The sequence below is a fragment of the Schistosoma haematobium genome, chromosome 1 (genome assembly GCF_000699445.3).
Source record: "Schistosoma haematobium chromosome 1, whole genome shotgun sequence".
NCBI classification, from domain to species: Eukaryota; Metazoa; Platyhelminthes; class Trematoda; order Strigeidida; family Schistosomatidae; genus Schistosoma; species Schistosoma haematobium.
Genome location: NC_067196.1, coordinates 54,976,681 through 54,990,419, shown reverse-complemented (window position 1 = coordinate 54,990,419; position 13,739 = coordinate 54,976,681). Strand labels below are relative to the sequence as shown.

Here is a 13,739-nt window from a genome sequence, read left to right as displayed (position 1 = left end):
CCTCGAGAGACAAACAGACTACACCTGCAACCATATTAGATTTAAAAGCTATCAAAAATATAAAAGCTGGTCAAAATTTTAATTTTCAGGACCAATATAAATATAGGGATAGAAATTAATGATAAGCTGATTATTCAGTCTCAAGGTGGTGTAATTAAACAGAAGGAATACTTGGGGAATATTGTAGACTATTATCAACCAATTTCTGCTTTCAAGAGTCATAAATGTAAATTGCAACTCCGCCTGTAGCTCTTCTAGAGTTACTGCCGGTCCCAAGCCCGGGTAAAGGAGGAGGGTTGGGCATGGGGTTAGCGTCCCCATCCCGTAGAAAACTAACTCGCTAAAAAAACGCTTACCAGAAAAAATAATTCAAACCATTTTAACTCTGCCCTGGGAGTTAGAAGGTCTTCATTTAGAAGAATTATGACGCTTCATGGTGAAAGCCGAATTCCTTCGGAAGCCACGAGGCCGATGCCCCTTCTAACAACCAGAGCAAAAATTTTTATAGGTACATGGAACGTTAGAACAATGTGGGAAACCGGGAAGACCAGCCAAATAGCAACGGAAATGAGGAGATACAACTTGGCAGTACTGGGAATCAGCGAAACCCACTGGACCCAAGCTGGACAGAAAAGGCTAGCTACGGGAGAGATGCTGCTATACTCCGGTCACGAAGAGGAAAATGCTCCACACACACAGGGAGTTGCTCTAATGCTGTCCAAAGTAGCACGAAATGCACTTGTAGGATGGGAATCCCACGGATCCAGAATCATCAAAGCATCATTCAAAACAAAGAAGGGGGGGATCTTAATGAATATTATCCAATGTTATGCACCCACCAATGATAGCAACGACGACATTAAAGATCAATTCTACGAGCGGCTGCAGTCAATCATAGAGAAATGCTTAAGAAAGGACCTCACCATTCTGATGGGAGATCTAAATGCCAAGGTCGGAATAGACAACACTGGATATGAAGATATTATGGGACGACATGGACTGGGAGAGAGGAACGAAAATGGAGAAAGATTTGCAAATTTGTGTGCATTCAACAAATTAGTCATAGGAGGCACAATATTTCCACACAAACGTATACACAAGGCTACATGGATCTCACCGGACCACACTACAGAGAACCAGATAGACCATATTTGCATCAACAAGAAATTCCGAAGGACAATGGAAGATGTGAGAACCAGGAGAGGAGCTGACGTAGCTTCAGATCACCACCTAGTTGTAGCCAATTTGAAACTGAAGCTAAAAAAGAACTGGACAAGTGGACAAACAGCAATACAAAGGTTCAATACAGCCTTCCTTCGAGATACTGACAAACTCAATGAATTCAAGATAGCTCTCAACAACAGATTCCAAGCCTTTCAAGATCTACTGAAGGAAGAAGAAACTACCATGGAGGACAACTGGAAAGGCATCAAAGAAACATTGACTTCAACGTGTCAAGAGGTTCTGGGCCTAAAGAAACACCATCATAAGGAATGGATCTCTATAGAAACACTGGACAAGATCAAAGAAAGGAAGAACAAGAAGATAGCAATTAACAACAGCCGAACACGAGCAGAGAAAGTCCAAGCACAAGCTGAATACATAGAAGCAAACAAGCAAGTGAAGAGGAGCATTAGAGCCGACAGGAAGAAATACGTGGAAGAATTAGCAACGACGGCAGAAAAAGCTGCTAGAGAAGGAAATATGAAACAGCTCTACGATACAACGAAGAAACTATCAGGGAAATACAGTAAACCAGAGAGGCCGGTCAAAGACAAAGAAGGCAAGCCAATCACTGAAATTCAACAACAGCGAAACAGATGGGTAGAATACTTCGAGGAACTCCTGAATAGGCCGGCTCCAATGAATCCACCGAACATCGAAGCAGCACACACAGATCTTCCTATAGATGTCAACCCACCAACGACGGAAGAAATTAGAATGGCCGTCAGACAAATCAAGAACGGGAAAGCAGCAGGACCCGACAACATACCAGCTGAAGCACTGAAATCAGACGTCGAAGTAACCACAAGCATGCTTTACCCTCTATTCAAAAAGATTTGGGAGGAGGAACAAGTGCCAATGGACTGGAAAGAAGGACACCTCATCAAGATTCCAAAGAAAGGAGATCTGAGCAAATGTGAAAACTACAGAGGCATTACACTACTGTCAATACCAGGGAAAGTCTTCAACAGGGTGTTGCTGAACCGGATGAAGGATGCAGTAGATGCCCAACTTCGAGATCAACAAGCTGGATTCCGAAAGGATCGGTCGTACACAGACCAAATTGCAACACTACGGATCATCGTCGAACAATCAGTTGAGTGGAACTCGTCACTATACATCAACTTCATTGATTATGAAAAGGCATTCGACAGTGTAGATAGGAGGACATTATGGAAACTTCTTCGACACTACGGAGTTCCTGAGAAGATTGTCAATATTATCCGGAACTCATACGACGGACTACAGTGCAAAGTAGTGCATGGAGGACAGCTGACAGATGCATTCCAAGTAAGGACCGGAGTCAGACAAGGCTGTTTACTCTCTCCCTTCCTCTTTCTTCTGGTGGTCGACTGGATTATGAAGACCTCGACATCTGAAGGAAAACACGGAATACAATGGACAGCTCAGAACCAATTAGACGATCTGGACTTCGCAGATGACCTAGCCCTCCTATCACGTACACGTGAACAGATTCAGATAAAGACAGCCAATGTAGCAGCAGTCTCTGCATCAGTAGGCCTCAGCATACACAAAGGGAAAACCAAGGTCCTCAAATTCAAAGCGGAGAACAGCAATCCAATCACCCTTGATGGCGAAACTCTGGAAGATGTAGAATCCTTCACATACCTGGGAAGCATCATCGATGAACAAGGAGGTTCAGATGCAGACGTAAAGGCGAGGATCGGTAAAACAAGGGCCGCATTCCTACAATTGAAGAACATTTGGAATTCAAAACAACTTTCAGCCAATATCAAAGTCACAATCTTCAATACGAACGTCGAGGCAGTTCTACTGTACGGAGCTGAAACTTGGAGAACTACAACAACCACAATCAAGAAAGTACAAGTATTTATAAATAGCTGTCTACGCAAGATACTCAACATCCATTGGCCGGATACCATCAGCAATAGCCTTCTGTGGGAGAGAACAAACCAACTTCCAGCTGAAGAGGAAATTAGGAAAAGACGATGGAAATGGATAGGACATACATTACGCAAATCGTCAAACTGCATCACGAGGCAAGCTCTAACTTGGAATCCTGAAGGGAAGCGGAAAAGAGGAAGGCCAAAGAACACATTACGTCGGATAATAGAAGCAGATATGAAAAGGATGAATTACAACTGGAAGGAGCTGGAAAGGATTGCCCAGGACAGGGTTGGATGGAGAATGCTGGTGAGCGACCTATGCTCCTTCACGAGGAGTAACAGGTGTAAGTAAGTAAGTAAGTAAATGTAAATTGCAGCTTTTGATGCAGTTCGTGGTGAGAACTAAGGAATTCATATATTCGTACCAAGACGATAAAGTGATTAATAAGAATTGTATTTAGGTAAACTGAAGTGTTAATCGTAACCAATTAAAATTTCATACTTCGAAGAACAGCAGATAATAACATTACAATTGTTCAGAAAGTTGTCGAAAATGAAAACTTACCTCAGTTTCATCATCCAGAGAAACTTCACACCAATAAAATCCTTCGGGTAATGTATAAGGCTGTGAGCGGATATCTTCATGTTTTGAATCTGGTTCAATTGGACCGTTGTCAGTAATCTCTTCAGCTGAAAGGTAAAGCATAGATTAGCTTAACACAACAAACTATAGTTGTGTTTTCCACTGGCAAATCTTTTACTGATATTTCGAGCACTATCTACAATTCGATCTTTCCCGACCGTAGCTGCTACCTTGACGTGGTGGTCGAGCTTTCCTATCGTGATAACCCAACCGAGCTATACTGGCTTGGACATATGTTCCTGTAGGTTCTACCACGTCAGGCAGGTCGATTGGAGAACGGTAAGACTAAAAGCAGCAACTCAAGGTCTGAGGGTGAAGCCGTACTGCTGGCTGTAGAGGGGTGTGGCAGCAGTAAGCTGTTTCCTTCGGACAACCAGCATCTGCAGAGATGCTGCCTTCTCACAATGAAGGAAGGGGTTAGAAAAGCTTGACCCTAAAAATGTCACACCTCACTATGCATCGCGGATTTCCGTCTCCGGCGGTAAGGCCCTTTGAAGAACGGAGCTAGCACATTAAAAACCTCCCACGAAATGGCCGTGCGCGACCGGCCTCAAGCAGTTGTCCCTTGGGCTCTGGGGTCACGCTCACAGGTTGTTAAGACCAACACTAATCCGATTTCCTTTTCCGGTTCCTCAAAAATACCCTTCCACGGTGTGGGCAGCCGGGAAGTGATATCAGCCCTCATACCCGTAATAGCGCACGACAGCAAGTTGGTCACATTCAAATCCTTCCTACACCTCCTAATAACTCTCTTAACCTCACGACTAACCCTTCTCAAGTCTCTTTATCACCTCGCACCGTTAGAGCAAACGATTCGAGTACGCGGAACGTCATTCCTGGTCTCCTGAAACCACGCTCTAAACTACACGTACGAGCTTTTAAAGTCCGAACACTGTGCCAAATGGAACAACAGGCTTCCTTAGCTAGGACTTTAGAATCTCGCACCATCGATGTGTGCTGCGTCTCCGAAACGCGCATACAGGATCCGAGCAGTGTCATTCATTTGACCTCACCATGTCAAAATAAAGAACCAGCTCGATTCACGCTTCATGTATCTGGAAACCCTGATGCTGTTTCCCGTGGCCTCGCTGGCGTAGGTATAGCATTGAGTTCTAGGGCAGAACTAGCTCTCTTAGACTGGATCCCAGTAGACAGTCGTTTGTGCACTGTCTGACTAAACGGAACAGTAAGGACTCCGAAAGCTAGGGACACTCGTCGTTGCCTCTTCGTCGTCTCTGCCTATTCTCCCACTGACTGCATCTCAGATGATGTAAAAGATTAGTTTTACAGAAAGCTTCCCAACCTTCTCCAAAAATCTACGCGCTCCGATGTAGTAATGTTGGCTGGTGACTTCAATGCTCAAGTGGGTAAACTAAGCGAAAAGGAAAGACACCTGGGTGGATCTTATAGTGTCGTGGCTCAAGGGACAGATAACGGTGACCGTCCGTTGCAGCTATGCTCAGATAACCGCCTGTTCCTTGCAAATACTAACTGTAAGCATAAGGAAAAACATATTTTGACATGGCGACCCCACTAATTCGTCCCAACGTTGGACCCAAATATATCACATAGCTATCAGTCACCGATGCAGGGGCTCGATAGAAGACTGTCGCTCATTCTGGAGCACATGCTTAGATTCAGATTATGTTCTAGTGCGAGCGTGTATTTGTCTGCGTCTTACTGAACGTAAGAAAGACGCTGCAAGGAAACGTCTTAGGGCCCTACTTAATGAAAGTCAAGCTAAGAGTATATTTCAGGAACAACTAGAAAAGGTTAGGCACCCATGTAAGTGATGCCCACCCCGAGGCAGCGTGGAATGACATACGAAAAGACGTGGAAACAGCAGTGATATCTGCTAGTACGGTAGACCACAAGTTAGAGAGAAACACTGGATCTCAGCAGCATCTACCCCGCTGATAGATGCTCGAAAACTCATCCCATCTGGCTCTGAACATAACGAAGAGCGGAGTCAGCTTAGGCGCAAGCTCACAAGAGGCCTACGCAATGATCGTGAACAGTGGTGGGTAGCGAAAGCAAGAGAGATGGAAAAGGCAATGGCAATAGGTAATAGCAGACAACTGTTCAGGCTTGTTAAGGAAACCGGCATTAGGAACACGACTGTCAGCGAAACAACCTCAGAGAAAATGGACATATTATACATTCTCAATCCAGGAGATTGAATCGATGAGCAGAACACTTTAGGGATCAGTTCAACTGGACTTCAGATACACTTCGGTTTCCCACGATCTCCAATCGACCTGAATGGCAAGTTAGTGTAGGCCCTCTGACTCTTGAGGAAGTTGAAAAAGCTATAGGAAATCTGGAGCGTGGTAGAGCAGCAGACCCTGACAGGTTTACTCCTGAGATTTTTAAGGATGGTGGTCCAGTATTAGAAGTGAGATTGACTGAGGTCTTAGATAGAATTCGGGAACTGGACGTAATCCCATCTGGCTAGTCTCAATCACTGATTGTGTCAGTCTATAAGAAAGGACAAAAGTCCTCTTGTGACAATCACAGAGGAATCAGTTTGACTAATATAGTGTCTAAAATATTAGCTTCCATAATACTTTGACGCCTAACCAAAGCTCGTGAAGAGCAGACTAGAGAAAACCAGGCTGGTTTTTGACCTGGACGTGGTTGTATAAACCAGATATTCACACTACATCAGGTCCTAGAACATAGACAAACATTCAGACGCCCCACAATCGTAGTATTTCTCGACCTTAAGGCGGCATTTGACTCTGTTGATCTTGAGATTCTATGGCAGTGTTTGTCACTGAAAGGAGTACCAAAGAAGTACATTAACCTTGTAAAGACTCTCTACTCGAACACAACTGGTCGAGTGAGAGCTTATGGTGAACTGTCATCAGTATTGATTACACCAAGTGGTGTTTGTCAGGGTTGTCCACTCTCTCCATTCTTGTTTAACTTTGTCGTTGACGTGCTTTTAGAGATAACAATTTCCTACCTGGTTGGGGACCGCGAGACGATAGCAACCGACGGTTAGAGACCCTGAATGACATGGCTCCAAATCGTTTGCAATGGCGCAGGTGCATCCACTCTTTGTGTTCTCCCAAATTCTAATCTTCTGAATTCTTCATGTCCCTTCCTTTTTTCTTTCTCCAAATTTATTTCACTGGATTATACTCCTTGAATAACATCTTCAAACCCTAATTTTTTCTGATAACAGCTTATAATTTTACTACATCTAGCACTACGGGATTTGAATAGACCACTGCATTTCTGTGCTAATGTGGTGTGGCAACTCGAACTGATGTACGTATGTACGAAGTTCTACGTTGTTACTGACTGACTGACCAATCATCTACAAACTGGGATATAAGTTTTGCCGTACTATTTTACATAGACGTCAGTGTTATTAGTTTCATATTCAGCATTGTGATGTTCTGAATGTTTATTAATAGTAGTTTTTATTCATTTAAACGATCTACATCATATATGCGTAAGGTTACACAACTAGATCAAGTGATCTTAGAACATTGAAAAACTAAAATACTTATCAGTAAAGAAGTGAAAATGTAACTTACTGAGGTCAGGAACTGGCTGTGTTCTCCAGAATCGATAGTCATTTTTAGACTTCTTCTCTGTCACACCACTAGAACTACCAGATCCAGAGACCAACATGACGTTGGTGAGTTGCTTTAAAAGCTTCTCATTAATCCCGTTTGGGGATTGTCCAGATGACAAAGATTTATCAGTATTAGGAAGTGAGTTAGAACTATCCGACACATCAGTTGTATTAGCTGGTTTTTTCATTTTGCTTTTTGAAGACTGTAAAGAAAACACAAAGATATAAATTGTTTAAGGAAATGCAGGCCCACGTCATTTCAACCGATTTTGAACCATATCATTCAACATCTTCAACTACAGGTCATGATAATCGCGCAGATACTAGCCAAACAGTCTGGCTAACGAATTTTCAACGAAAAGTGATATAAAATATTAGACGTTGGAGCGCAAACTCGAGAATGATGAAGTATCGAATGAGTTTGCAAGTAATAAGTTTAAAGTGACCTTTACCATTATCCTATGGTATACGCTGAAATGACAAGTGGCATCAATCAGTCGACACAAATTCTTCAAGTCGTACATTCAGCCATAACTAAATATAAGATTCACTACAGCCAGGTGAAAACAAGTATGGAATTTTTAACCCACGTGATGGGTAACAATCCACTGGTAGTTCTTTATAAACGCTTTCATTGTAAGAACTTATCTACGAAGTACTACGAAAGCATGTTTTTTACGTAAATGGACACTTAACGAGTGAAAGGAATACTATGAGACCTGTGAATTTGTAGGTTCCCGTTTTTCTTGAGATGCCTCGGATGAATACACGCACTGCAAGTCCCCCTGCCTAACAGAATGGAATTGAATGGATATTCCGAGGGCTAAGATATTTCAGATGTACGCTATCTTCTTTTTACCGTCACCCAAAAAACCCCGGTTAAAAGATACTTGTTTTCTCAAATGCTTGAAATAAGACTCACAGACAAATATGATTGACTTGAGTGCCACTAAGGGTCAGTATCTTGGAGCTTATTTGACTGCGAAACGATTCTAATGAAAAATAGGGAGACTACATAATGGAATGACGGTGTCTAACAGAACAATTACGGGGCGGAATGTTGAGCTTCCCTTAGACAGAAGTGAATTCTTGAAAAAAATACATGATATCATGCAGTCTTTCATTTCTATTATAAAAACACGAAATTAGCTTGCCTTGAATAGATTTTCATCGCCAAAATTAGAACTCATATAGATGTCTAACTTCTACTTTATGAAACTAAGTATGTAAATGACTTTCCATCACTGCCAGGTACCATTTTGGGGAACTCTGGGTAAATTTCGGGGAAAAACCCCCAAAGTGTTATAAGATTCTGTGGAAATATGAGGGAAAACCGAAATTCATTCAAACATTTTGGGGATTTTGTGCCATTTCCCCAAAGTTTCCTATTGTGATTTCTCCTAGATTTACCCAAAACGGACAGAATTTTGCCCAAAATAGGGAGAGTGGGTGTGATTAAAGCAGTTAGATTATTTTGATGTACACCTTTGCAAACAATTGTTCCTTTCTTGTGAAGTTACGTTTTGTGTGATATTTAACAGTACTGATTACGCAAATGGCAAAGAGCCATCGTCAAACTTACTTCCTCAGGTGTGTCAGTCATGTTACTGCGGGTCGTAACGCACAGTCACGAAGCCCGCGAAGTCTAAATGAGACCAAGTAGTAAGGATAGTAAGTCAGTTGACCTGTGCCATTTCTTGAATTAAGTACTTCCCTAGAGGTCACGTTTCCTATTAAAAAATTCGTCAGTAGGGCCGGAACCAGGTACGGTGTTCAATGCGCTGACTGTTCAATGTAGAAACGGAATCTTACTCTGAGTTAATGAGTTCATTGTTTCCAAACCTTTCTGGAAGACTATGAAGATGATTTTGTAACAGCGAATAAATCATTAAAGTTATTGATTATGCAATTTTTCAACACTGATGCTGACTCCATTAATTTCACTAGACAAACCTAGCTGAAGGCACACGGTCACGAATCCGCAATAGATTGTTGTGACTTACTTTTATCGCGAGAGCACGATTGGTTTAATGAAAACAATTATTATAACCAATTGTACCAGTGACTGTTTTAATGTGCTCTTTGTTTAACTGTGCTAAAAACGTTCATAATATTTCGATTGTGACCTCGCGCAAATCCAGTTAGGCTCAGAAACCAAGCTTGTATCCTGGCACGATCACGGTATTCTCTCGATACCACGAGATCGCCAGCAAATATATCTTGACTTGGTCCATTAACTGCCTTCTGATATTTGGCTTCCGGGGGATTTTATGGATATCCTGGCACGCTTTCCTTGGTAGCGGTGTTCATAATCAATCTCGACTCGACACCGCGCTACAAGATCACGAGTGGTTACGACGTGCTGCGTATCCGTTTCAACTGTTAGCCACCTTAGACCAAACCCCCTTCGACATACCGATAGCCTATCAAATATATCTTCATGCCACTTCATTTCTGAATTCCGATATGACTGATCATGCGACAAGTTTATTCAATGATTTCTGTAACGACAAAATAGAGACCTCATTATTTTGTTCGTCACACTTCAGCTGTAGCCTTATTTATATTCAATATCTTTTATCCCTCTTTATCATGCGTAAAGAAACAGATATAATTGTTTCTTATTATACATACACACTACCGCGATTGTTGAGAAAAAAGCGCTATCTCAGCCGTCCGCTCTTCTGCTTTATTGGCCACAGCCTTTGACTGAAAGTCGTGATAGTGCTATTACATTCTTTTAGGTTATCCTACACTAAGTTGGAGTCTTGTGCCGGATTGTTTTCAAATAATACTAGCTAATAGAATCATCCTCACTACGCCGTTGGTGCCACCAGCTGTAGAGGAACCTTCGATAATCAAGTGAACTGATTTGTCGATGTTATCTCAGAGAGCAGCTTACAAATAACATTCATTTCATAATAACCGAGATCATTTTGTTATTTCAGATACCACTTATATTGTAACAGTCAGTCAGCTACAACATAGGACCAGGCACATATATGCGTCGGTCCAATTGGCCATACCTCATTAGCCCAACACGATGAACACCAAATTCATAGAAGTAGTTACTTTGATGGTAGTAATAAATAAAAGAAAGATTCTATATAAGGATATAATACAGAAAGAAAGAAATTTCAACCTCACGGTTTAAATGAAGATGAGAAGTGTACACACCTACTCACCGTGATTGATTCTGAGCCATATCACCCAGAGTCTCCAACCACTGGTTTCGATAATGGCGTGAACTCCAACCCAGTAATCTGCATCTAATAACATGGTTCAGATCAGAAGTTGGTGACTTCAAGGGCACGTTAAAAACATCAGACCCTTTTAAAGCTGTCCGCGGTTCCGTTTCAGTGACCTTGAACTGCTTCACAAGAGGTGGTCATTCGGTATTTCAAATGCTGAGGGTTCTTTGTGAGTCCGTTGGGCTGCATGGATATCACGTGTTTTCATATTAAAGTGGTCTCTTGCTGCAACAAAAACACAAGATCATTGCGATGGACGTTGATTTAGCTCTCTCCATCTCGTAGTGCACACGTTGGATCGATTGTTGCTTCATAACTTCCCAGTCTCCCCATTTCAGAGAACATTTCTTCCGTTCTGGGTAAATTTTGGTCCCGTTCTGCTCGCCTGGGAGGAAAACGTGTTGCGTGCAGATGTCACCTGAATCGTGGATAAATTGGGACAAGCCGGTGTCCCGGCCGTCCTACGCTTCTGGCTTACATAAGAAGATGAACTCTTACGGGTAAGCTCGATCAATTAAAAAATATAAACTGTATAGTTCATCATGTTCGTAGACATTGCAGTCAATGAAAGATAGATAACACTTACACCTTCCATAGTAACAACGATTTCACCACCCAGACGAAGCAAACAGAATGTGTAGATTCAGGGAAGTCAATTTTTACTTAAGAATCATCAATAAGTAGGCAATAATGTGGTTCCTATAACGGTTGTCTTTGTGTAGTATTCTTTACGATAGAAAATATGGATCGAAATATAACAGTGTGGAGACGTGACAGGAACTGTTTACTATAAGAAGTTCTTCGTAGTAGTATTTTTAACTAAACTATATATACAACTTGTAAACTGATTCTTCCGCATCAAATGTTGTAGTAATGTTGCATCACTGGACTTTTGCACAATTTTTAATCTAGTCTTCATAGTTTCATGGTTAGATATACCGATAGTTTTAACTGGTAACTACTTGTGAAAATTGAAAACAACGATACGCCTGCTTTATAAGTACCAGTTTCGTTAGGAAAACTTGTAGCACTCTATCGATTTGGATTTCCACGCATGATCTTACAGATAAGGATTAGATCTATTCTCAAAGTAGTACTATTACCGAACTAGACTACTAACACGAGTTACTACGCAAAATACTGTATGGTTGTTAGATTTATATATAAATAAGTCATAAAACGCACAGACGTGGAAGTAGTCAATATAAAACACAGTACTCGTCAAAATGTAAGTTGTTTCTCCACATAATCCTCCATATATATAAATTCGCTAATTTGTTCACTGTCATAGACATGATTATTAGAAAAGTTCGGGCCTTTCAATTAGTTGACGGAAGCCAAGATTTGCATATCAGAAACATATGACGTCTTTCCAGCTTCATGCAGTTTTGAAAAACAAGGAATCAGTCGTTAAAAAACTGTTAAACTTCGTTATCAGTATAAAATTCTATAAGTAAATGCAGCCAACAGGATAAGTGTTGAAGATGGCACAGGTATTCAATGTTTGACAACGCTTTAACCAGTAATACCTTGTAATATAACTCGTACCCACCAAGAGAAACCAAAAAACAGAATCGAGGAGATCGGAAGATATATTTGTTGACTGTCAATATATCGAGAATCGTCTGATCTAATCTGGCTAGCGATTGCAGTAGATGTTGAGCACGGCATTCCCACACGTGCTCTGGTGTGGATGCATGACCGAGCGCCTTCAGCTAGGTGAGTCCATTGAAACATGTGGTCAGCATCCAATGTCGAAGAGTTACAGAGCTAATTATTTTTGGGATTTATTTACCGCCACAGATCACTCCCCTAATGGGGCAGTGGTGATCCTAAGACGTGGCCAGCCAGAAGTTTAAACCCAACGAGTATGTCGTTGGTAAACACTCTTCTGATAGCTTGCTAGGTTTAACAGCATCTGGTCGTCTTTCCTTACTATAAGGGACCATGAAATACAATATAGTAAGAAAATAATTTACAATCAAAATTTTGGTTCCTCGTAAACCTCATCGTCTTTTCCAGCCGTCCTGGAAAAGAAAAAAAGAAAATGTAAGTGCATGTCGAAATAAACTCGTTCGCGCTTTAAGACACAAAATGAGCGAAAAAAGGTTAATAACGTAAAAACGATTTTTACAAAATATTTTTTCAAAAAATATTTTTAATATACATTTTAGCTAAATGATAAATATATATAAATATAAGCATCTAAAAATTTTTTAATATTACATATAATGCCATGAAAAACGGAGATGAAACAAAATGTTAACTAGTGTCTTACGTGCAGTAGTCATTTAAATGTTCTGGAAATCTTACTCTTCTTCCAGAACGCGTTGTTTTAAGTTTATTTTATGATACTGTCGAAGTATCATCGTGCATGTTGGTTGTCGGATGAGGTATAACAAGTGTCGGAGTCGCGTCGTTCGATTGTACCGAAGGAAAATCGACGTAGATAGGATTTCCTTCTAAATACGCTGCTTTGAGGCGATTGATGCTGATGCTATCGTTGGTTCCGTTCTTATCGAATATATAGTACTTCGGTTCGCGTTGAAGAACTTTGAAAGGTCCTTCGTATGCTGATTCGAAAGGTCGTCGATGTGAGTCTCGACGAACAAAGACGTGTGTACTATATCGTAAGTCAGGTTGGACGAAAACATCAGTTGATTGCGGTCGAGTGGAAGCAGGTTTAACTGAACGCATTGAGTTTGTAAGCCTGTTCGCGTAGGAGGTTAGATCCATATTCATTGAAGAGGATGAAGGATCCACGAATTCTCCTGGAACTCGAAGTGCCGTTCCATAAACGAGTTGAGCCGCAATGTATCCAGTGTCAGCTTTCATTGCATTGTGAATACCTAGTAAGACGAGTGGAAGAGCGTTGGTCCACTGTGAAACGTTTGCAGCTGATAGTGAAGCTTTTATTTGTCGGTGGAAGCGTTCTACCAACCCGTTCGCTTGTGGGTGGTAGGCAGTCGTTCGGAAGCGAGTGATTCATAAAAGTGCGGTCAGACGACGGAAAAGTTCAGATTCGAACTGACGTCCGCGATCTGTAGTGATGGTTGAAGGGCAGCCGAAGTTTGCTACCCATCGTTCGACGAAGGCGCGGGCCACTGTTTCAGCAGTAATGTCCTTGATATGTACTGCTTCTGGCCATCGGGTGAAACGGTCTA

General features: G+C 41.5%; 1 protein-coding gene across 3 annotated transcripts in view; it reads right to left on the bottom strand.

The window, feature by feature from the left end:
* The window catches only part of NMT1_1 (glycylpeptide N-tetradecanoyltransferase), a 51,869-nt gene extending 42,763 nt beyond the window's left edge, over positions 1-9,106 (bottom strand). Inside the window, exons 1-3 of one of the 3 annotated variants that reach the window (XM_051209098.1) lie at positions 8,907-9,106; positions 7,284-7,527; positions 3,658-3,782 (exon numbers count right to left, since the gene is read on the bottom strand). In XM_051209098.1, coding sequence (XP_051074525.1) covers positions 3,658-3,782; positions 7,284-7,527; positions 8,907-8,927 — 390 coding nt within the window. In that variant the 5' untranslated portion in view covers positions 8,928-9,106. The remainder of the gene's footprint in view (positions 1-3,657; positions 3,783-7,283; positions 7,528-8,906) is intronic. The other 2 variants (XM_051209099.1, XM_051209100.1) reach the window with 2 other exon arrangements.
* Positions 9,107-13,739: the final 4,633 nt, after the last annotated feature.